The following is a 24,142-nucleotide window of genomic DNA, read 5'->3' as shown; positions in this document are numbered from 1 at the left end:
CACCCATGCCCGTCCCCACTCCACCTCCCCCATCCCCAGTCCAACACCTCAAAGCTGAGGATTTCCTTTTCATCTTCTTCTAGAACATGTCTCCTTTGTTGCTGTCTCCCAAGCACCCAGCTTCATGTCTTGCATTCAGTGGACATGTACTATTTGCAGGGGCAGGACAGCAAATGGTTAGAGCTTAAGCTCTAGAACCAAAAGGGCCTGATTCAAATGTCCATTCTGCCATTTGTGAGCTATGTGACCCTGAGCAAGACAGCCAGCTGTTTGGAGCCTCTGTTTCCTCTTCTATAAACTTGATTTAATAGTAAATAGATACACCTGCAATGTCCTTGTGCTGATTCGTTGAGATCGCTCATATAAATTGATTAGCACAGTGCTTGGCATGCAGTGAGCAGATGGCCAATCAATGTTTGGAAACACTGCACCTCAGAATTGGGCTGGAATCAGACAGACTTAGTTCTGAATCCCAGCTTCACCACTTAACCATCTCTGTGACCTTGGACAAGTCACTCACTTTGAGTGTGTTTCCCCATCTAGCAAGCAGGCTTACTCTTAGGGCTCAGTTCAGCAGACTTTTGTGCCTAGCACACAGCGAGCGCTCAGTCGGTATTCCCTCCATTATGTAAGTGCGTGTTTGTTGAATTAGGCCTGCCATGGGCTCGGCAATGGCACTTAATGACATGAAATCTCACATGGGAGGCTGGCCTGGGCCAACCCAGAGTGAGACTGCGGCGTCAGACTCCCAGCTACAAGCATTCAAGGGGAAGAGGGCTTTGGGAGGATGGAGGGAGGGCACCGAACTGCCTGGACAAGAAGGGGCCTCTCTTGCTTTTATAGATCTGCCTTTCTCAAGAGGTGATCCCAGGTCACCTGTGGCATCTCTCAGAGGAGGTGTGGGCAAGGGATAGAGCACAGACTGGGGACCAGATAGCCCTAGCATAGGCTTAAATTCTGTCATGGACCCTCTGTGTGGTCTTGGCAGGTTGTGTACCCTCAGACTTTAAAACAGGATTATAAATGCAGTACCAATGCCATTGCAACATCATTGCAGAGAGCGTGGCTGCCGTTGCCACGTTTGAGACACCTTATAGGTAGGTGTTCGACAAAAGTCTGTTCCTGTGCCCTCTCTCCAGAGAAGTCCTGTACCAGTTCATATGCCAGGGCTGTGGGCTGGGCAGCAGTGCCTTTTAAATATACCAGTTCCGGGTTTGGAGCTGATGGGGCACGTGTTGGGGACAGCTGGGAGTCACAGCGTTGTGGAGGAGAATATGGCTTCATGAAAATAACATTTGGAAGTAATTATGGGAGCAATGGATCAGAACCACAGTCAGCTGCCAGCCATCCCCGGAGACAGAACTGGAGACGGAGGCTGAGGGTGGGGCCTTGCCTGGAGCTGGATTAGAGCCCCCCGTGGGACGTCAGGCTGGCCTCAGCCCTGCCCTCAAGCTGCACACCTTCTCTTACGATAAGGCAGCTTGTCTGTGCAGGGATCCTCTGAGTTCTTAATCCTAACAGGATGTAAGTTGTTTTAAAAAGTCACGTGAGATGAAAGGAAGAAATGGAATGAAATCAGGAGGCAAGTAAGGGCAGAAACAATAAGGACATTAGCAGTGGACAAAGCAAGAAGAAATTCCATCATGACATTCCAGTAGTCACCTGCTCTCTGTCCCCAGCCCTGTGCTGGGTGCTGTGGACCAAGACAGACGGGCCCTGACTCCTGTGCTCAGACGGGCAGAAGGTGTTGGAACGTGTGCTTTGCACTGTAAAGGAGGCATCACAGCACGTAAGGATCATCAGTGCAGCTTTCAGATATGGGGGAAGATATCCTCGAAGAGGTGGAGCCTGTCTGGCATCCAACCTGGGCCTTGAGCCTGGTAGAGAGAGCAGTGACACAGGCAGTAAAGGGACAGAAGCTGCCAGCCGACTGAGCTGGCTCTGGGAGGACCACGCGGAGGTCAGCGTCAAATGACCTCCCCCAGGACTGTCACCACTTAGATGAGGCAGGCGGCTACCTGTGTGTGTGCCTGGAAGCCCAGGTGCTCACCTTGCACCACACGCGAACATTTCTGTGGTGCCTTGAAGTTCTAGAACTCTGACCGTTTAAGATCAGATCCCGCACAAAGCCTGGGTGTCCTTTGCTTTTAAGGCCAGCCTGTCAACAAATCCTTCTCACGGGTCCCCATGCCCTGGCACGGCTGCACTCAGACCCCATAGCCAAGCCCTGGTGCTAAGGGAGACACTAACAGCCTCATCACTGTCTGTTTGGGATGCCGAGAGGGGCTCCTGGCTCACTTCCTGGCTCTAGCAGAGGCTAGAAGATGGCAGCTGCAAAAGCCCTCAGTATTGGAGGGAAATTTGGAGGGCTGGGCAGCCACCATCTGCCACATGGGCTGCGATGTCTGGGGTGACAAAACGTTCCCAAAGGGCTGCAACAGTGACCTCAGTTTCTCTTGAGCGTCCCTCCGGTGGCCCCCTCGTTCAGTGGAGAGCACAAGTAAGGGCTCTCGCTGGAGGCTGACTACCCAGTGCCATGGTTGCCAGGAACCTCGGACGGTGTCAGCCCTCCAGGACCAGCACAGCGGCCATTCTTGTGCTGCTTCTCAGTGCCAGCCACCGCAGCAGGCTTTTCCCATATTATCCCATTTAAGCTGCCCCCAGCACAGGCAGCTGGGTCTTAATATTTACAGGGATCTGACGAGCAAACCGGACCCAGGGAGGAGGACTCTCCCAGGGGCACATCACTGAGTGCCAGTTCTGGGCTGCAAACCCCAAGCTTCCTGATTCCAACGCACATAGTCTCGGTGTTCTGCACCCGGTCTCTCGGCTAGTGAGCTCTCTCTCCTCTCTGCCCCCAGAGTCAGCGAGTCGGGATGACATCTCAGCAAGAGATATCTCAGATGTCCCCATCTGAGAAAGGCTAGCTCTTTTCAGGGCCAGATGAGACGCCCACAGTAGCTGGAGTACCCAGGCAGGTGGAAGGCTGAGGGAGTGGGGTTCTGCCTGCCCCGACCTGTTCCAGGACATCTTTCAAGTGGATAATGTGTGGATGAGGCCCCTTGATAAGGACCAAATCCCTTCCCGTTGCTTGGCAACCTCGCTTACAAGTCATAGCAGAGAAGTAATTTACAGGAATTCAAAGTGTCGCTAGAGGTTCTGCTGAGCCGAATTGGTGCAAAGAGGAGCCGCGATGATCCAAATCCCACCTTTGGAGGGAAGGAGGGGCAGAAGAAAAAGCTTCCACTCTCCTTACCTCGTAATTGAGGGCCTTGAACTCAGGTGCATTGACCATTTTCTCTTAACTTATTTACTGATTCGACGTTGAGCCCCTACTATGTGGCAGGCCCTGTGCTGGGAGCCAGGCGCACAGTGACAGATGAGACAGATGCCATCTCTAGATGCACAGAACTCACAGAGGCAGACAAGTGAACAGAGGGTCACAACACATGTGACACAATAGGAGATGCATGGCGATTTGGGTAAGAGCCCCAGGGAGGGCAAGGGATACAAATATGGGCAAGTGAGGGCAGGGCTCATGGAGGTGACCAGTTAGCCACAGGGGGACGGTGAGTTTCCCAGTGAGGAGCCAGCATGAGTGAGGGTGGGCGGGGAGAGAGCCTGGCATACTTGGGAATTCCATGTGGTAGGGAAAGGGCTCCTGCTGAGGCTGCAGGATACGCGGAGCCCAGGTCAGACAGAGTCCTGAATGCCAAGCAAAAGCACCTGGACTTTGGTGTCCCAGCCCATGGGTGTTATTGACAGGGAGGACAGGGCACAAAATCTGTGTTTCAGGAAAACCACTCACTCTGGCTTTACTTTTACTATTGGAGGGTAGACTGGGGGAGAAACAAGAGGTGGAAGGGAGGAGACTGGGGGTATGGAAGCCCATTGGGACATTGCTAAAGGCAAGAGCTCATGAGTCCTGAACTAAGGAGGAGAGAAAAGGACAAATTCAAGAGACCGGAGGAAGTCAAATCAGCCCAGGAGGGAATGATGGACAGTAGGGACCTCGAAGGCGTCTGACGTGATCAACAGGTGGCGCCACTTGCTAGAGCTGGGGGGCTGGGATGAAGGGTGCGTCTGCTTTCAGGGAAATTTCCTCGGGTCCTATCCATCAGGATTGTTTTGGTTGCCAGTGACGAAAAGTCAGCTGGAATGAGATTGGGGAACATACTGATTCATGACCTTTAGGAAAAATAGAGTGGGGTGTAACGGAGCCACAGTAGCCCTGCCTAAAAGGTCCATGGGGCAGCACCATATTGGACACAGAGCAGTGGAGGGGGTCTGGAGCAGAGCAGCAGAAGGAAACTGCAGACACCACACTGAGCTGAGCAGGATATTAGGATCCTTGGCCTAGAGCCCATCTTGACCTTCACTGTGGCTCATGTCACACTGCAGGGAGAGATGCCAAAGGGCAGTTGGGAATGGCAAGCCTTTGTGCAAACGTGGGCTGTGTTGTCCCCAAGAAGGGAGGAGGAGCCAGCACGAGGAAGTGTAAGCCACAGAAAAATAATGTTGTCTGCTCATTCCAGTACCTAATGGAAGTTGGAGACCCTCCTTCAGGAGCTACCTTTGGGAGCCCTTGACGCAGGGCGGCTCAGGCATATCCCAGATCTGCGCTTCCCTGACTTAGTCTGTCACCCAGCTGCAATGACTGAGAACTGCATCAAGACAGGTTTGGCCCCCCAGGAGAGGACCAGCTAATGCACGCGTGCACGTATATCCCAGAGGCCAGGAAGGTCTCTGCAAACAGCCTCTTGGCAGAGAAACAAAGGGCCATTTGCACTGGCGGCCTGCAGTGCCTCTCTCCCCAGCAGATCCAGTTCTCTGGGCCACTGAGTCTCTCCGGCTCCCTTCTCCAGCTCAGGAAGTGACCCAGGCAGCAGGTCGACCCAACCTGGGGTGCAGTGTGGCACAGAGGTTAACCACCTGGGTTTGACTCTCAGCTCTGAGTCAGTGGGCAGCATAGGGTGGGCTCGCCTCTCTGAACCTCAGTTCTGCCCTTGTAGAATGAGGTGAACCACCTCAGCAGTGGGAGCTCGTGGGTCTTTCCAGATGTTCTGCCATGCCCCCGGCGCCAGCTGCCTGCCCCCTCTTCTCCATCTTGCCTCCGCGCATCCCAATCCCTGCGTCCTTATGACTATAGCAGGTCCTTGAGCCCTTCTGGCCCCACTCTTCCTCAAGATCATCAGGCCTGTGCTCCTATTTCTCTATTTTCTTGTCATTTCTCAGTTAACAATTTCTGTGGCAGATAGGGGGAGAACCAGATAGACCCAACCCATCTTTATTTTTTTTATTGTGGCAAAATATGCATAATGGCTGTTTTCACCATTTTAAAGTGTATACTTCAGTGGCATTAAGTATGTTCGCAATGTTGTGCAACTGTCACCACAGTCTAGTTCCCAAACTGTGTCATCACCCCTAAATGGAAACCAGTACCCATTAAGCAACCCTTCCCCGAGCCCCTGGCAACCAGCCGTCTGCTTTCTGTCTTTGTGGAACTGCCTATTACAGTATTTCACATTAGTGGAATAATCCCACACGTGGCCTTGTGTGTCTCCCTTTTTTCACTTGGTACCTGTTTTCAAGAGTCATCCGTGGTAGGGACGCCTGGGTGGCTCAGTCAGTTAAGTGTCCGACTTCAGCTCAGGTCATGATCTCACAGTTCGTGAGTTTGAGCCCCGCATTGGCTCTGTGCTGACAGCTTGGACCCGCTTTGGATTCTGTGTCTCCCTCTCTCTGCCTCTCCCCTGCTCATTCTCTCTCTCTTTCTCTCTCTCAAATAAATAAATGTTAAAAATTTTTTTTTCAGAAGGTCATCCATAGTATACATTCATCAGTGTTCCATTCCTTTTTACAGCAGGGTAATATCCCGTAACATGGACAGACCACAGTTTATCCCTTCATTTATCCATTCATTGATTCATGGACACTTGGGATCTTTCCGCCTTTTAGCTCTCGCGCATAGTGCTGCTATGAACGTTCATGTGCCCGTTATTGTTTGCGCACCTGTTTCCACTTCTCTCTGGTGTGTGCCTGAGAGTGGAGTTGCCAGTCATGGCTTTGAGTTTCACTTACTGAGGCAGTGCCAACGCTTCCCACAGCGGCTGCACCACTCTGCGTTCCCGCCAGCAACGGACAGGGGTCCTAACATCGCCACATCCCTGCCGAGACTTTCTGTCCTCCATTGTAAAAAATGACAGGCACCCTCATGTGTGTGCAGCACATTTTTTTTTTTAACCTCAGCGGGCACCAGTCTCTGTCCACAGCCTGTGAAATGCTGACCATGTTTGCTCGCCAGTCAGTTTGCTGAGGAACAGGAGGGTGGGAGGGGCCTGGAGTCCCATGGCCTGAATTTGGCCATCTCGGACTCCTTTCCTGTGGGTTTGGCAGTTTGGGGACCGGGCATGGCAGGCCATGTGACACATCTAGTACACGTGCACGACCTCATTTAGTCCTTAGAACAACCCTTATTAAAATTCATAACCGTTGCCTCACCAGCCTGTGTCAGTGGGGCCATAGCCACAATCATAATTTAAATGCCCCCGGCTTGTATTTCCACGTCAGCTACGAATGCGGCATCAGCTGTTTCTTTCTCCTGCTGCTCTCGTTCCTCTCCCCTGAAGCGCTGCTTTGTCCGAGAAATGGCTCCCTCCCACGAGGCAGTGCCCTTGGCTGGGGCCAGATGCCACAATGCTTCCCTCTCGCTGCCCTGCTCCTCCTACATGCTCCCTTCCCCTGGGGTGTGTTCTGTTAGAGGAAATGCTTTGGGTCCCCTTGCTGAGGCCCATGGAGGGACCACGCCCGGTTCAGCCGCGTGCCCAGACACGGTCGATTCCTGGCTTACGTTCTCAACAAGATGACCCCATCTGGCTCTCCTCCGAGTCCTGAAAGGCAAAGGGTATGGCCGTGTAGTTGAACCGCCGTGGTTTGGATCCACTTATGAGCCATAGTCACTTTCAATTCCTATCTTTAGCCTCCTGTGGCTCCATTTTCTCATGGATAAAGTAGAATCGTGGCGACAACTCCTAATTCATAGAGCAGAGGTGAAGAATGAATGAGTGAATCCTTGCAAAATGCTTAGAATAATGCCTGATGCACAGCAAGTGCTCATTTAACCTAAACATCACTATCTAATATAAACAATCATTTACTGAGTGATGAATATATACCAAACCCAGGGCTAGGGCCCTCTCCTGTTTTTGCAATGACCCTAAGAGGTAGGTATCCCAACCCCTGCTTAGCGGACGAGGTCATGAGGCACCCAGCAGTGAAGGACAGAGCCTGGAGGACGACTCTGGATCTGTCTGCCTCTAAAGTCCGTGTTCGTTTCACTCATGGCCAAAAATATGCAGTGTCTTCTTACGTGCAGTCAATCCCCACCTCCTGAGTGCTCTGTTTCAAGGAGGTCCCTTTTGTTTGCCTGAAGATGGCAGTAGATGGACCGTCCAGGACACTTCAAGGTCACAGAAGGCCTGTATAGAGACAAGGTGAAGGTCATAGTTGAGTGATTAGGACAGAGATCTCTAATGCAGAGTCTGGTTGATTTCCAGCTCTATCAGATTCGATGTGAATTATTTTTCACACTCCCCATAAAACTCAGTAAAATCCTCCTGATTTGCCAGTGCTTTTAGAATTGAATCTGTGTGTGGGGAGTATTTGTTTCCTGTGGCTGCTATAATAAATAGCCACAAAGTAGATGGGCTGCAAGAAACAGAAATGAATTCTCTCACCATTCTGGAGGTCAGAAATCTGAAATCAGTATATCTGGGCTGAAATCAAGAAATCAAAGTGTTGTCATGGCCTCATGCCCTCCAACGTCTATAGGGGAGATCTGTTCCTTGCCGGTCCCAGCTTCTGGTGGTGATCACTCTTCCTTGGCTTGTGGCTGCATCCCTCCAATGTGTGCCTCCTTGGCCACATTGCCTCCTCCTCTTCTGAATGTGTCAAACCTCCCTCTGACTTCCTCCTATAAAGACACATGGGATTTCATTTAGGGCCCTCCTAGATAATCCTCGGTGGTGTCCCATCTCAATACCCTTATTTTTGTTGCATTTGCAAAGTCTTTGCCATATCAGGGAACATCCACAGCTTTAAGGGATTATGATAAGGACATCTTGGGGGCCATTATTCAGCCTGCTGTAGGAAGGATGGAATGAAGGATATGGCCTCAAGATGGGTGTGAAGCTGGAAACTGGGCTGTCTGGAGTGGCTGCTTCGCACTCAGGTCATACGCAGGATCACACTACCTTTAGCAAACGGGAGCACTAGGGCTAGAACTGGGTTTTCTGAGCCCAGGTCCAGTGCTCTCTCCACTACAATTCAGCACGTGCTTCCCACCTGTTGTTCCACTAGGTCTTCCACGGTCACGTCCCTTGAGTTAGGGCCTGTCTGGGTCACCTGGATGCTATCTGGAAGGTTTGCACCTGATGGCCTATGCTATGGCTAGCAGAGGGGGGGGCAGGGAAAGAGTGGGCACCAAACCTATACAGAGTTCTGTCTGACACACACCCCATATCCTGCCCCCTTCCCCAGCCTCCCACAGCTGTTGCCCAGGACCCAGACTCTCCTGAGAATGAGGACACAGCTAACCTCATTCCAGATAAGACCCCTTTCATCCAGCCATCATTGTTGTTGATAAGCAAACCCGAGAGAAGAATAAAGTGTGGTGAAGGGGAAGGGGCATGCATCCAGCTGGACGAGCTCTGAACCCAGAGGCAGCAGATTGGTTGGATTACACATTATAGTCGCGTGAAGATAGTTGCTGAAGTCAGATGGCATCGTGTGTGACCTCTGCTTCTCCAAGCCTCCGTTTACTCACCCATAAAAGGGGGAGAACTCTGTCTACCTGACAGACTCATAATGAAATTAGCATGAAGGTGAAATTCGGCGACCGCACTTTGTTCAGGGAAATGACAGCCACAAGGCCATATGGCTCCTTGTGCAGGGGGAAAGGCTTCTCTGCTGGAGGAAAAGTTTAAAACCCTGGATTAAGGCCCTCGTCGGAAGCATGTTCCTGGGTGGAGGCAGGGAAGCTGCTCTGGCTCGGAGTCAGGGCTGTGTCGGCCTGGGTTCTGTGCTTTCATCATTACCTTTCATCACTTTCCCACAGGGAGATGTCTGCTTCCTCCCAGTGTGGTAGCAGTATAATGGGGTCTCCAGTGCTCCCCACAGCGTCATGCTCTGGGCAGGAGAAGCTGATCACCGCGGTGTGTGTTGTTCACGGTGTCTCCTGCAGAACCGTGGACAGCAAAGACCAGAAAAGAGAAGGCTGTTTCCCCACGGCGACTTCTTATCGCACACAATGAGAAAGCGCTTCCTTTCTTCCTTCCAGTCACATGGGAGAGTCAACAGAGATCAGTGACAGCCACGAGGCTATTTTTTTCCCCGATCATAATTACAGTAATCACTTCCATTTATCGAGCTATGTCAGGCACCGTGCTAAGCACTTCAACTGCGTGTGTTACCGCATGCAGTCTCTGCAAAGGGCTTATGAGGCAGAAGTTATTATTTTACAGATGAGGAAACTGATGCGTAAAGGGGTTGAATTTGAATCCCTTGTCAGCCCAACGCTGCAATCTAAGCTCTTAGCCCCTTCACTGAGACTTTCGATAGCCTATTTTTTCGTGCATTGCACAAGGTTTTTGGTGATGTGTACAGACATACAGTTGAACGAAATTTTTTTAAATGCAGGTTTGCTCTTTTTTTGTGAGGGAGGAAATTGTGACAAATGGGCAAATGCAAACAGGAAAAATAAAGGGAAGCCGGGCATAAAGTTAGAATGGAAAACGTTCCTGGAGTGGCTCCTGACTTGGCCACTTGGCTGTGAGCTTCCTTGCTGCCCCTGCAAAGAAGGAAGCAAGGTCTGTTATGCAAATCTCCACAGGAGTGGTTCTCAACATATGGTCCCCAGGCCGATAGCCTCAGCATCGCCTGAGCACTTGTGAGATGTACAAATTATCATGCTCCAGCCCAGAATTGGGGGTGAGGTCCAGCCATCTGTGTTTTAACAAGCTCTCCAGGTGATGGTGATAACCCATTCCAATCTGTGAACCACTTTCCTTAGAATGAGAACACACTATTTCCTGACGTGGATGTCTAGGAAAGATTTCTTGCAAGCCCTTTGCGATTATTCTAACCAAATCCCTATTGTAAACACCATCGTGAACGTGCAAGGGCTGGTTCCTTAAGTTTCCCCTCAGTGTCGACCCATGGAGACTTAGGAAGGCACAGTTCAGTGAAAGCAGCTCCAGAGGGCCCAAGCAGTGTCTCTGGACACACAGTACGATGGCCTGGCTTCATGCTCCTGCACAGCCCTGAGACTGAGAAGCCCGGCGAGCATCCTTGCATAGCTGGTAGAAGCCAGGACTTCGGAGCCAGGCTGACCCAGATTTGAATCCTGGCTACACCTTTCGTTAACTGAGTGGCTTTGGCCAGTTTCCAAAATTCCCTCCCTCCCTATGCTTCAGTTTCTTCGTGTAGAAAATGAGAGAATATTCTACCTATTCTGTGGAGTTGTTCTAAAAATTCAGTGGGCTGATGGGCAGTGTGTTTAAATGGCCGCTAATATTCTTAACAAATGGCCCAATGATGATAAACTGATGGAGTGAATCATGCAAGCCGGCAGCCTGTGTCCGTGTCTCCTGCCACCATCAACAGTGGGATGCCCCCCATTCTCCATGGAGGACTATTCTAGAGATGCCTATTTCAAACTTCATGAGCTCCTAGTATGGGCAGGGTTCTTTCACATAAATCATCTCATTTTGCCTCTTCAACAACTCTGCACTCTAGCTATGATTGCCCATATTCTGCACCAGGAAACTGAGGTCCCCCAAATGAGCTGACTTTTCAAAAGTCACACAGGGAAGAAGCCCCAAAGGTAGGACTTGATTCCAGGTCTCTGGCTTGGCAGTTTGACTCTGATTTACCACTTGTTTCCTGAGGATCTCAGACTTGCTCTCTCAGGCTCCCTGGATTCGAGGAGAGATGGCTCTCAGCCCCAGTGCACGTGGGGAAGGAAGGCAGCTTTCAGCATCCGAGCAGGGCCAGCATTTGAGCCCATGTGGTTCAAACCCCTGGTTCACAGTTGTGAAAGCCCAGGTGCTGAGAGGGGCTTTGCTTCTCTGGGGTCCCTAGAGAGACCTCAGCGGATCCAGTACTCCAGCTGTCCACACCTGGTGCTCAGTTCTCTACCCCATACCACACAGCATCTCTGAAAAGTGAAGTTAATTCCCATGAAAACCAGGCCACGAAAGAGTGTAGCAAGAGTCCAAGGGCAGAGAGTTAGGGCCAGTTGCTCAGAGCAAGAAAAGGTCAGATGATGTGGAACCATCCATATAGCCCTTGTTGGGAGATACCAAACCCACTCGGGGTCAGGGCCACAGAGACATGTATCTGTGCAGCCTCCCTTCTTTCCTAGAGTCCACGACCACGGCTACCTTCCAGGAAGCCAGCACACTCACCTCCAAAGCCCACCCTGCCCCACCCCCAATGTAAACCCTTCCTGACCTAGCAGCTCACACAGGAAAGGCAGGGACTTTGGAGTCAGGCCGGGGTTCCCAGTCACTGTATTGGTCAAAGCAAGTCACAGAGCCAAACCCTGAGTCAGTGGGGCTGGAAAGGGAGGGAGTGAAACATTACGATAAACGATGCGATCTGCCACATCCACCTTGCAGGGTGGTTGAGAGGGAGGATGTGCTCATTCACTTCCTCCATGTGTATTTATTAAATACTTGCCTGGCACTGCACTGGGTGCTTAGAGGCAGCAGCACACATAATAGGCACAAATCTCTGCCCGCATGGAGCTTACATTCTAGTGAATAAACCCCTTGATTTATGCACAGACATTTACTGGCTGTTCACCCTGTGGCAGGTTTGGACAGATCCTGAAGACAAAGATGTCCACGACAGAATCCCTGTCCTCAGCAAGCTTATGGTCCACGGGGAACTGGACATACAGACGCCCAGTTACCACTCAGAAGGGGCAGGAGGCCAAAGGCAGGCATCAGCTCCAGAAAACACCTGGCAGAAAGCACACTCCCGCTCTGAGCCGCTGCCCCCCACTTGCCTCTCCCAGATCTCCTGCCCAGCCACAGGCCTGGCTTCCAAGGGCCTGGGCCAGCCAGCTTCCCAGAATGCTGGCAGCTCACAGCCGGTCCCTGCTGGGCACAGTGCGGAGGAATTGAGCGCAATTAGCGAACTAAGCCATCAGGAGGAAGAAGCACTCGCTCCCCTCTTCTGAGACTAACGGGGGTGACTGGAGAGGAGGTTCACACAGCCTGGGAACCTCAGTGACAGCAAATGACAGCAAACAGGCCCTCTGCCTACAGAACTGAAAAGGCACTGCTTCCTTGGGGTGAACCGGAGGTCAGGGATCAGACAGCCCTCCCCAGAGATTGCTCCCATTTTCCTGAGTCTAGGGAGAAGGAGCAAATTCATTTAGTGGTGTGCAGTGTCGTTGTCAGGGCGGCAGGCGAACAGACTGATGGCCCTGCCCCGGACTAACGAGGTTAGGTTCAGCTTTTAGCGAATGTGGCCAGCATAATTCAGGGAACTCAGTTTGACCCATGGTCTACCCTCTTTCAGACAATGGCTCTGTGTCCTGCTCTGCTCTTTTTGGGTATGCCAGAAACCTAGGGCTGACTCCCCATCTACCCCCAATGGCTAATCAGTCCGTGGGCTCTGCTGGTTCCTCCCCCTAAGTCTTTCTGCCTCTCCCTGGATTGTTGCAACAGCCCTTCAGGTCCTGGACTGAGTTCTGGAACCATCCACTCTTCACCCAGCAAAGAGGTTTTTCTAGAATTCACAGCTGATCATGACTGTCTCCTGCTAAAGACCCCCGACCCAGAGCCGTGTCCACCTCTCACATTTCAGTGACTATCGTGTCAGATCTCTTTGTCCTCAAATCACCTGTCTCCACCTGGCAAACACCTGCTTTGCCCTAAAATTCCAGCTTCAATCTCCCTTCCTCTGCTGAGGCTTGTCTCTTTTTCTAACCTGCCCTTTCACCAAATTAGTGGTGATCACTAATGCAATTTTGATACCAGAAATATACTCTATTCCCGTTTATGTACTACATGGATAGCTGTGCTTTAAACATAGTAAGAGTAAGTTTTTTTTTTTTCACACACACCCGCATCCCCGGGAAGAACCAATTTTCACCCCCGTGGAGATGCTGTTATCCCCACTGAGGTGTGTGCTGTGCACTAGAGCCTTCATATGACAAATTTTTGTAATCAGTCCCATCGGATTTTAGGGGAGAAAAACAACTCAGCAGGACAGAAATGTGTTTTGCATGGAGACGTCTCTTACAGGAAGCCTCCCATCCACCGTGAGCCAGAACTGAGTTTCCTCACATCGCTGCATTTGCTGTTTTCCTGACATTCGTGCCACCATCTTTGTGCATGGATTTCCCACATACGCTTACAAGCTCCTTGAGGGATGGGCCTGCGTCTACATTGTGTACTTCCCCTTGTCAGTGCCTGGTGCATAGTAGGAGCCTCACAGGTGGTTAAAGCAAGACAGAACATGGTGGCTGTTTTGCCCCAGCCTGGAGATCCAGCGCCACGTGCATTTGTGGGAAGTCACCCCCCCCCCCGCCCCGCGGTACAGCACACCCAGACATCATCAGCTCTCAATCAGGAACACCGAACAATTTCATTAAGGCAGTGGTTCCGTAACAGAAGCACGCCAGCACCGACTGACAAGCCCATAATAACATTTTAATGGCCTGAGTTCAATTCCCAATAAATTACTTAAGTTTCTGCAATAATAGAGTTGGCATTTTCATTAATACTCCTGATTAATTGTCTGTCCTAAAAAAAAAAAAAAAAAAAAAAAAAAACCATCCCCATTACAATCATGATCTCCCTCGTTTCTTGCAGAGAGAATCCCAGCAGTGTGAGGTTTTCCCCCAGATTAAAGTTGCAGGAAGGGCAAAACGAATTCTCTACCGCCTGGCACCCTACACAGCCATGGGATCAGAGGAATGCCAGCTGAGTCTGGCACTTGAATCCAGATCTCACCATGTGCTGCTGGGGCCTTGAGCTACTTGAACTGCCTTGGTTTCTTTATCTGTCAAGTGGGGTGATAATAATACTTACCTCGTATGGGTGCTGTGAGGATTAATTGAATTGATGCAGGTTAAGTCCTGTCTGGTACATAGTAAGCGCTCAATAAACAGTGTCTATTCTTTATTTCATTTTGGTGGTGGTTCTACTATCTCTCCTCCAGAAAGCTCAGAGAGCTGTGTCACCTCAGAAGAGGCAGAACGGGGATGTGGGGGAGCAGGTTACTTTAGTAGTGGCAGCAGCCTTTGAAGAAATATAATTTCAGCCTTTGGAGTAGCAGAAATCTGCAAATTCGGATTCATATCCTGGCTCCACCAATGGCTGACTATGGGACCCTTTTCCCACCAAGCCTCCCCAAAAAGTGACGATGATATTTTGAGTTGCAAAATGTAGTTTTGAGAATTGGAGAACACGTGTGGAAGCACCTAGTGCTTATAACTGTTCTTTCATTTTTTTTTTTTGGTTTATTTATTTATTTTGAGAGAGAGAAAGAGAGCGAGCACATGCAGGGGAGGGGCAGAGGGAGAGGGAGAGAGAGGGAACCCCAAACAGACTCTGCATTGTCAAAAAGGATCTCAGGAACGATGAGATCATGACCTGAGCCGAAATCTAGAGTCAGACACTCAACCGACTTGAGCCACCCATGTGCCCGGAGATGACGCGTTTTAGCATGCCTTCTCTATATTTTAATGTCCCTTGACTTTTTCCAAAGCTGGTTTTGCTCATGACCAATTCCATAAGAGGTCTCCTACAAAGGGAACTCTGGATCCTATAACCACATCCGCTCTTGGAAAGTCCCATCACTCATGCACAGCAAAGGCTCTCCTGCGGGAAAGACTGGGTTAATTTCAGTAGCCCTGTTCCCTAAGCTCAATGGAATTACCCATCTTTTTTTATGGCCCGCCAAAGGTTCTGCAGACAGACTCCAGGAAATGCAGGTCTTACCCACCCTCTGTGCAGGAAAGACAAAGACGAGCAAGTTAAAGCAATCGCATTTATTGTGTGCTTACTTTTCCTTTGAGGTGGAGGAGAAAGTAAATAAGACAAAGGAGAGAATTACAACCAGAGATGTGAAGCAGTTGTCCTATAGGGAATGTTCTGTTTGCCCAGGGAGAAGGTTTTCAGAATATAAAGCACAGTTTTTCCCCCTAAACATCCCTGGGGAGAAAGGAAACAGAGAGTGAAAGAAGGCCTCCAACGGACCACTGGAGATGGGAACATTTCTGTTGGTTTCATTTACATAAGTGTCCTTGGCAATTTGTCCCAATTTGTCTCATTACAAATGATGTAAACATCCGGCGCAATCACAGACAAAATGGGACAGTTTAAATGCTGCCTGATTAAAAACCCCGGGTTGGCTGCAATGACTTACATGTGTGTTAACGGTTTCCCTACGAGGACCTTGGTTGCAAAGTTCTGGAACCTTCAGGGAGGGTCCCCAGGCCTAGGGAGTGTCCCCTGTGGCTGCAACTCTCCACATAGAGCCTAGTAAAGATACACAATCTTCTCTATATTTTTATGCCAAAAAAGGAAGGAAGGAAGGAAAGGAAAGGAAAGGAAAGGAAAGGAAAGGAAAGGAAAGGAAAGGAAAGGAAGGAGAGGGAGGGAAGAAGAAAAAGAAAACTGACATTTTCCCCTTTGCCATCTCATTGGTGGTCAGGGCAGTGTAACTGAAGGGACTGGAGAACTGAAATTCAAATCCTAGTAATGGTACTCAATTTATGTGTGTGACCTTAGACCAGTCACATCATTTGACTAAGCCTCAATTTCCTAGGCTGTCAAATGGGGATGACAATTTGACATCTGGGCTGCCTCACACTGTTGTTGAAACATCACCTAACCAGAAACTTCTTAAGGACAGAGACCTTGTCTTGTCCACCACTGTAGCCTTAGAACCTGAATGGTGCCTAGTACATAGTAGACGCTCAATAAATAGTTATTGAAGGGATGGATGATTGAATGAATGAGTGAGTGACTCTCTGGGCAAGGGATCTCATCTGAAAAGCACCATACCAATGAGAAGGGGACCCTTTGATTGGTTAACGTTCTCCTCTCCCTTCCCAACAGATGTAATGCCGCCTCCTCGTTAAACCCTTCCCCAGTGCCTCAGCCAAAGTTGGCAGAGTCAGGCACCAGTGTGTGATCCAAGTTAGTAGCCTGCCTCATGACTCAGGGCAAGTGATTGAACTCTCTGAGCCTTGGCTTACTCATCTGTAACCCAGGAAGAGTGAGCCCTGCCTCTTGCAGGGCATTCATTGAGGGGTCAGGGCCTAATGGGCCCAAACAGAGCCTTGCTGGGAGACTTCGGGCAGGAGGCACACCAGGAGGTCTGTTGGATCGGAGTTCTTGGCAGGCCCTGAGAAGCTCACAGTCAGACCCAGGGTGACACGGACTTGGACGAAGTGATTCCCATGTGTGAAGCTGGACTGAAGGTACTGGCAGTGTCCGTCAGCATCCAGGACAGAAACACTAGGTTCCTGTGCTGTGTCAGCCCCAAACACCAGAGACAACCGAAAGCAGTTGAGAGAAGTCATGATCAGAACTCAGGCCTTCTGGCTTTTGCTGTTCTTGCCCCTTAATTAGTTGCTGTGTGACCTTAATAAAACCTCTTGCCCTCTCTGTGCCTTTACCTAACAGCCTGTAAGGGGAATGATAGTTCATGGTGCTAGGGAAAACTAGAGGATTCTGCAAGTTCCTGCCACAGTTAACACTGGATTCTGAGCTAGGGATCTTCAGACCTAACTGTGCCGGCATCCCCCATCACAGACCTCCAGATGGGAGGAAGGGTGAAAGGTCTAAAGAAGGAGATGGAGGTAGGGAAGCAACAGAGCCGGAACCCCCTCAGCAGATGGCAGGAGCCAGGGCAAGTGACCCAAGGCCCTGACCCAGAGCCTACCCCTTGCTAACCTCAAGAGTGTTACGAACTACAAACCTCTGAGTCTCAGTTTACTCATTTCAAAAATGGAAATAAAAACACATACCGTGCAGTGTGTTGTAAAAAGGAACATAGGGCTTGGTTCATAGCACATGACCAAAGAACATCGTTTCCATGTTCTTTCCCCCAGGAGAACTTTATGGTGGACATTGGGGTGTCTTCTCAACATCCATCCGCCCTTGCCTTGTGCTGTCCGAGCTGAGATGACATCACCCCACCTCCAGCTCTGGACGGGGGCTCCGATGGGTGTGCACCCAGCAGTTTAATCCCATTGGTTCCCTTGGCCTTAACCACTGGTGTAGGGAAGGTCCGAGACCCAACTGGTTCAATAAGATTTGAGCTCAGAAATCTAGTTTGTTGATTAGGAAGACAGAAGCATTCTCTGGAAGGAGTTTAGTGCAAAAATGAGGGCTGGGGCTATTAGAGCCATTTTACTACCTTGGAGGGACTCACCATGAGTCCCTAATAGAACTAACGTGAGGATGAATCAAGCATTACAGAAAATGATGCTGAGGGCTGATCGACCCATACCTGAAATCTGTATTTGGACACCTTAGATCCAGGAGCTAGTGAATGCCCTCTATTACTTAAACCAGATAAAGTTAAATTTGGGGAGAAATAAAACAAGAAGCATCCTAACTAATAAAAAACCTTCACGTACTCACCATGCCTGAACCCACCCCCGAGTCTACAGGGAGCTTGTCGCAATTTTCATAAACCCATTTAGATATGCAGATTCACCCACATTAATTGGCTTTCCAGGGAATGGTTTCTGCTCTTTCTTAAGTGGTCTGAAACTGAGAGCAGTACAGGGATTCTCCTCATGGACCCAGGAATCCTCTTGGCCAACAGCCTGTACACCCTGCTTCCTGGGACCTTGTGCTTCCGTCCCTAGCTGAGGGACTCTGCTGTAGGACAGAGGTGTCCATCTCCTGGATACACAGGAAACCAGTGGCAGGAAGCTGGGAGAAGCAAGATAGGGCCACAGACTCAGACCTGGAAAGGAGCTTCCACACTTCCCTCTGCTTCCTTGCCTTCCTGCTTCTGGCCCTGGCAGGAGGACGCCTGGCAAAGAGAGACCAGGAAAGGTCTTCGGACTTGGCTGGGGCTGTTGGCGACTTTCTCTGGGCCAACACGGGCTGTCTGCGACACTCTGTGACCCGGTGCACTACAAGCATTGGGCTCCTGGGTGGAGGGCTCTTTGCCGGGCTTTTGTGGATAGATGCCCCTGTCAGCTCCCCATGCCCCCCACTTCTGGCCCCCCTCGCCCCTGCTTGGCCCTTCTCGCCTGGCAGCAGCTGCCTGGGCAGGGCGGGGAGGGTGTCTCACACAGACCCTTCCAGCCTGCATACCTTCTTCAGAGTGCCCCTGGCCACAGGAAGCTCCTAACCTTGCCTTACCAGATGGCAGGCGTGCAGCCCGCCCAGCCGGCCTCTCTCTTTAGGCTGCTTCCGTGTGTCCCAGCCTCCTGAATTCTCCAGCGGGGGTTCAGCCTCCAGGCTCTATGTCCACAGACACCCCCAGTCCCCAGGGACACCGGAAGCTCTCTCACGGGCTCTGTCACCACGCTTCAGGCCTGTATGTACAGCTCAGGGCTCCCCTTCACATGAACACTCTCATCTCTGGGAGGGGCTCTCCCCACTGCCCACTACTGAGCTGTGGCCTGGGGAGCACCCCTGCCTGGAGGGGAAGGAGAAAGTCCAAAGCACTCTCTACCGCTGCAAAGCTCCTTCTATCCCCTTGGGAATGCCTGGCCTTTGCTTGTATATCTGGGAGGGAGATGGTCACAAAACCCATCCCACTTTCTCTCAGCAAGTCTAACGTGCATCCAACAAGCTCGTTCTATTTATGTATACAGAGCTGCTTCCCAGCCATTGTCCCGGATTTTAGGCTTTCGCCAGAATCCTGGGCAGCAGGAGTTCTCGTTCCGCCTTCTGTCACAGTGATTTCAGGGAGGGCAAAGCATTCGAAATACCTACTGCGCAGGAGCCGAGGTGGGAGGGGAACTGGGCCGCACTGCTAGGAGGCCGCCTAGAGCCCCGGAGCCACGGCCAGGCTGCAAGCATCCAGACCATGCAGACAGACCTTGGAGGGTGAGGCAAAGTCCCCCCACCCCTCCCCACCATGGGAACCGCCTCTCTGGATGGAACAGAACAAGAGGCCCCAGTGTAGTGCGTGCTGGGGTAAGTGGCACGGGATAAGGTCAGAGAGGAGGCTGGCCTAGGCCTGCAGGGTCTTGCAGTGCATGGGAAGGAGTTTGGGTGTCCCTGGAAAGTTTGAAGCCGAGGGGAGGTGTGGCCGCTTGTAGCTCTTGCAGAGAATGGACTGTGTGCCTGCTGGTGCTATGCTCAGCATATTAAAGTCTTTACTTCCTTTAATCCTTAGAATAACCCTGTTGGCTAGGTCTGAGCACCTGTACTCAGGAAATAGGGAAACTGGGGCTCGGGAATGCCACTTGCTCTCACACCACCCTGAGGAGGTGTCACTTCCCCAGCCTATGAGCCTGGAAACCCACCAAGGAGGAGTGGACGCTGCTGGGAGGGAGGCTCTATCAGCCCCACGTCCAGTTAACTGTGGTAGGACGGGGGCAGGACATTCACACAGGGAAGGGCAAGCCTGGGAAGCAGTTGCTGCTGCTGTCCCTGACTCTGTGGGCCCAAGGAATGTTCCCCTGGGCCTCCCTGCCCTCCTGCTGCCCAGACCGGGGTCAGAAGCTGGACTCACCAGGGCTGCGGCCCAAGAAGCCTGGGTGGCACATTGCAGGGGGGTTGTTACACAAGATGCATGTAGTGACATTTAGCTTTTGAGGGTTGGGATTACGATGGCTACTTCAGCCTTTGAAAACGCTTCCTTGGTTTGAGAAATTCTTCCATTTTTGTGTTCAGTGGGAGACAGGGTCAGCTTCCCAACTGAGAAGCCTGGAAGGCCAGATACTCACTTTCCCAGACTCCCTTGCAGCTAGCACGTGAGCCCATGTTCATGGCCCAGGGAACTTGGGAACCAGAGACAGAGCTGCAGGTGACTTAACCAGGGAGAAGGTAACTGGTGGCCGTAGCAGGAGCTGCGGCCTGTGTCCTCCCAGGGAGCTGTTGTGGACTGTGGCCCTGGCTGTGCCCTGACTTTGGTTTGTGTGTGTGTATCCATGTGGATTTCACAGGGAAGACAGTCGGGAATGGGAACGGTTCTCCAGCATTTTCCCATAGCTCACTCACCATTTGTTCAGCGGCTCTCAAAGAATGCTACTATGACAGAGCTGTTAATGGCCCTGAACAACATAAGAAAAAATTATTTTATAATGAAGAGAGAATATGTGTATCTGCAGGCCTGATTCTCTGGCCTTCTGGATCATTAATCCCCCTTCGTCTTCAGCAGCCTGAGGCCCAGGCTGAGATCACTTGCCCCACCTGGGATGGAACCCTCATGGGGCAGCCCACAAGGTCACATTCCTCCTGAACTAGGAGGTCCCTTGGTTCTTGAGCCCCTATAAGCAGATTTCCTCTGCCAGTAGCAAATCTCCTGCATTCCTCCATCAGAATGAGCATCAGATTGTCTGACCCACACCAGTTTAGGGTGAGAATGTTCCAGACTGCCACTGCCTATGCCCGAAAAGTTGGCATTGCTTCACATGACGACAAGCTGTGCTGGGAAGGGGCTGAGGCCACTGCAAATCCCAGAAAGGCGACAAAGCTCCAGGTCCCCCTGCCACTGCCCAAGGGCCTGGGTGACACCGTGGGCAAGCTCAAGGGCCTCAAGCAGCCATCCGCCAAAGCCTACAGTACCTTGGTTTGACTTGAAGACTTAGGGGGTCTGTTTTGAATCAGCCTGTGGTGTTTAGCATCCCCTGGGTGACACACAAGAAGTCTGAGGCTTGCCCAAGGGGGAAGCTCCCTGCCTGCCCCCTGCCCTCTCAGCTCCACTAAGCACAGAGGCCCAGGCTGGAGAGTTGTTCATGCTTTGAGGGATGGGGCTGGAGAGGAGAAGGACTTGGAGGCTCCCCCTTGACTCCAGAGCTGAGGAGAAGTCTCAGCAGCATGGGAATGCCAGACGGCCTCTCTCTCCAGTAAATGTAAGAGCTTTTCATTAAAAAGTCTCCATCCCAGATGCCACGCCTGATCTAATCTCACAGGTGTTGAGGGTCCTGGCCTGGCCCACCCTTCCTTCCTGTCCCCACTTGCAGAGAAGCCTGTGGGGATTTTCTGTCTTTGAGACCACCCTCTACCACAGAGATGGCGTTAGGAAATGAAAATGCAGCCCAGAGGGTCTCTGTGGTGGCATTTGCCCCACTGGAGGAAGTATTGGGCCCTGTGACTTCCCAGGCAGCCTGTTAGTCACACCCTCTGGCCAGCCACCCCCCTCACCCTCCTCTCAAACACACACACTGCCTCCTTCATCACTGAAAGGTCAGACAAACCATCCTGGAGGGCCACTGTGAGGTTGACTCCGCTTATATAAGCCATGGCATTCCATCCGCATAACAGCACCTTCACAAAATATCCCCATTCTTACAAGTGGGGCAACTGAGGCTCAGAGAGGTGGAGATTCTCAAAATTGCATAAGAATAGGCATTAGAGCCAGAATTTCAACTGCAGCCATTCTGACTCCAAAGGTTTTGGTGTTTTTTTTTTTTTCTCCTCGGTTATAATCCGAGGCCCAGACCCTATGAAGAAACTGCTCCAGGGTTATAATCCCTGCCCCCAGACCCTATGAGGAAACTGCTAGGAATACTGTTTGGGGAAAATAATAAAATATGTAGTAAAGAAGGAGGCACTTATTTCCTCATAAGTGTCATAAAAAGCAACATGGGGTATATTCCACGCCCAGGATCTGAGAACTAAAGCCATGATTTAATACTCTCACTCCAGGCCTGGTTGTCCCACTAAGATGCCCATCATTACATGCATATTTACACACACACACACACACACACACACACACGTTGCTGCAGTGTATACATTTCTGGGAACGGAGTTTCTCTTACAGGGGAGTTCAAGGTTAATTTGCAGGATTCATGTTTGGCGTGCAGTGTAGGTTTGGCCCCCAGCCCCCAGTGGGGAGAAAATCTGCCCTTGGCCACCCCTCCCCTCCCTCCGGGCCTGCAGCCTGGCGCTGGGAACAGCTCTGGATTGGAGCCCACCCAGTGCTTCCACAGGCTCCCCCTCACACCCAGTCTCAAGGAACACTCCCATCCATCATGCCCCCGGGCCGACTCCAGAATGCAAAATCATTTCATCCCTCCTTCCCTCCCCTCCCACCTCCCGCATCTATGGATTTGCTGTTCAGAAAACATCTGTTCCCTCCTTCACCCCTGACATATGCATCGATCTCATGCTAGCCTAGCTGCTTAAACTCCCTGCCTGGGAAACAGACACTCATTCCTGACCCTGCACAGGTCTGGGAGCTCAGAGTGACAGGGTGCAGGAAGGCCTGGAGAGTCTGACCCGGGGAGTCACGGGGTCGGGGGGAGCACTTGTCCATGCAGGGACCTCCTGGCTGGGATCCTAGGTCAGGGCCAGAAGAAAAGAGGTAGATCAGATGGGTGAGTCGGAAACTCCTGATAGGCTAAGGAGCTGCTCTCTGGGAACGTGTCCTACCTACCCTTAGAGGAGGCCTAGACAGCCAGCACCCCCTCCCCACCACCTCAGTCGGAGACCCATCTCCCTGCAGGGGGAGTGATGAGAGGTCTCAGGCAGCCAAGGGGAGGCCCTGCAGAGCTGCAAAGCCACTACAGCCCAGAGGTGGTAGTTGGGATATCTGGGTCCCACCGCACTCTCCCTCTGTCACTCCAGCCACCCTGGCCTCCTCGCCATTGCCCAACTGTGTCTGACTCAACCCCTCTTCGGGCCTTGGCTGGCCCTCCCCCTGCAGGACTGTTCCAGCATTCAGGGCTGCCACCTCCATTCCCCCACCCCCACGCCGCCCCACCGTATCCCCAGCACAGTCACACCCACTGGAGGCACCAAATGCACACCCAAACATATTTGCAAAATGAATGAAACTGGAACCTGAGAAAGGAAAGCCACACAGCTTCTGTTCCCTCTTCTTTGAACGGGGGCGGTCTGGGAGATGATGGCTGTGGAACTGCCTTGTACAGGAGAGGGCACCTCCTGTCTGTAGCTCACTGGACACATAGTTGCCTCCTCTAGGAAAGGGGCATAATGATTCCTACCTCCCAGGGCAGCTGTGAGGATGAAGGCAAAGATTGTCTGTGAGAGCATGAGCACTGTGCCTGGTACATAGTAGGTGCTCAGGAAACACGGAGCATGTTGCTGCTGTCTACAAGCATGGCCCCAGGACCCAGGCATGGGCTTCAGGAATCAAGGGCAAGTCTGAGCCTCCTTGATTAGTCTCTGCCATTCTCCATATCAAAGGCTTTTCAAAAGCAGCTGGAGATCCAAAGAGGAACTTTCCCAGATGGAATTTTTTAAAAAACAACAACATAGAATTATCTCCTTGCACAGAAGGAGATCTGTGTTCCCTAGCACGGAGCCTCCAGTCCCCAGACTCCTGATTTATTTATTTTTCCTGATTCACGAAGAGCAGAAGAAAAGGCTCTAACCTCCTGCGGTTAGCCAGCAAGGCCACAGAACCTGGAGGTATCCCAGCGCCACCACTGACCAGTTGGGGGCCAGGGTCAGGCCCGCTGGCCCATAGCTCAAGTCCCAACGAGGGAGAGGGCGGTGTTGCACAGCACGTACGCACACAGCTCCATGATGGCAGCCACCTCGGTGGCAGCAGTGGGCCAGCTGGTCACACCCACGACCTCGCATTCCAGGGTGTGCCTCTCCTTCACACTCAGTTCTGAGCCCTCCCCTGCAGCAGAGGCCCTTCGTCCCTTTTCTTCTGTTCTTCTGCCCATTTCCCAGCCCAGACTCACCTGCGTCTAGGGAGGCTTAAAGTGATTACAGGAAGAAAATACCCCAGAGTGACAGTGCATGGAAGAGACTCAGAAAACACTAGAAAAACCCCGAAATCAGGCCCTGTCCAACCAAAGCCATCTGGATGGCCGAATCATTAATTCTGCTGTAATTAGGATTCTGTCCTCCAATCCTGTATCTCTTTCCGACACAGGAGGACCCTCCTAGGTTTCAGCCCACCCCCTAGTGTTTCCTTGCAAGGCTTTGGAGAATGCTTTGCA

At 51.5% G+C, this 24,142-nt stretch overlaps 1 protein-coding gene across 4 annotated transcripts in view; it reads left to right on the top strand.

The window, feature by feature from the left end:
• The window catches only part of KCNIP1 (potassium voltage-gated channel interacting protein 1), a 346,034-nt gene that overhangs the window by 225,503 nt on the left and 96,389 nt on the right, over positions 1-24,142 (top strand). The window contains exon 1 of one of the 4 annotated variants that reach the window (XM_045501884.1): positions 19,042-19,190. The exons of the other annotated variants lie outside the window; for them this stretch is intronic. Coding sequence (XP_045357840.1) covers positions 19,151-19,190 — 40 coding nt within the window. The 5' untranslated portion in view covers positions 19,042-19,150. Of the gene's footprint in view, positions 1-19,041; positions 19,191-24,142 lie in introns of those variants that run through there. 4 annotated transcript variants of the gene reach the window in all.

This window comes from Leopardus geoffroyi, chromosome A1 (genome assembly GCF_018350155.1).
Source record: "Leopardus geoffroyi isolate Oge1 chromosome A1, O.geoffroyi_Oge1_pat1.0, whole genome shotgun sequence".
Taxonomy (NCBI): domain Eukaryota; kingdom Metazoa; phylum Chordata; class Mammalia; order Carnivora; family Felidae; genus Leopardus; species Leopardus geoffroyi.
The sequence above is the reverse complement of the archived record's forward strand: the minus strand, read 5'-3'. Positions and strand labels throughout refer to the sequence as shown.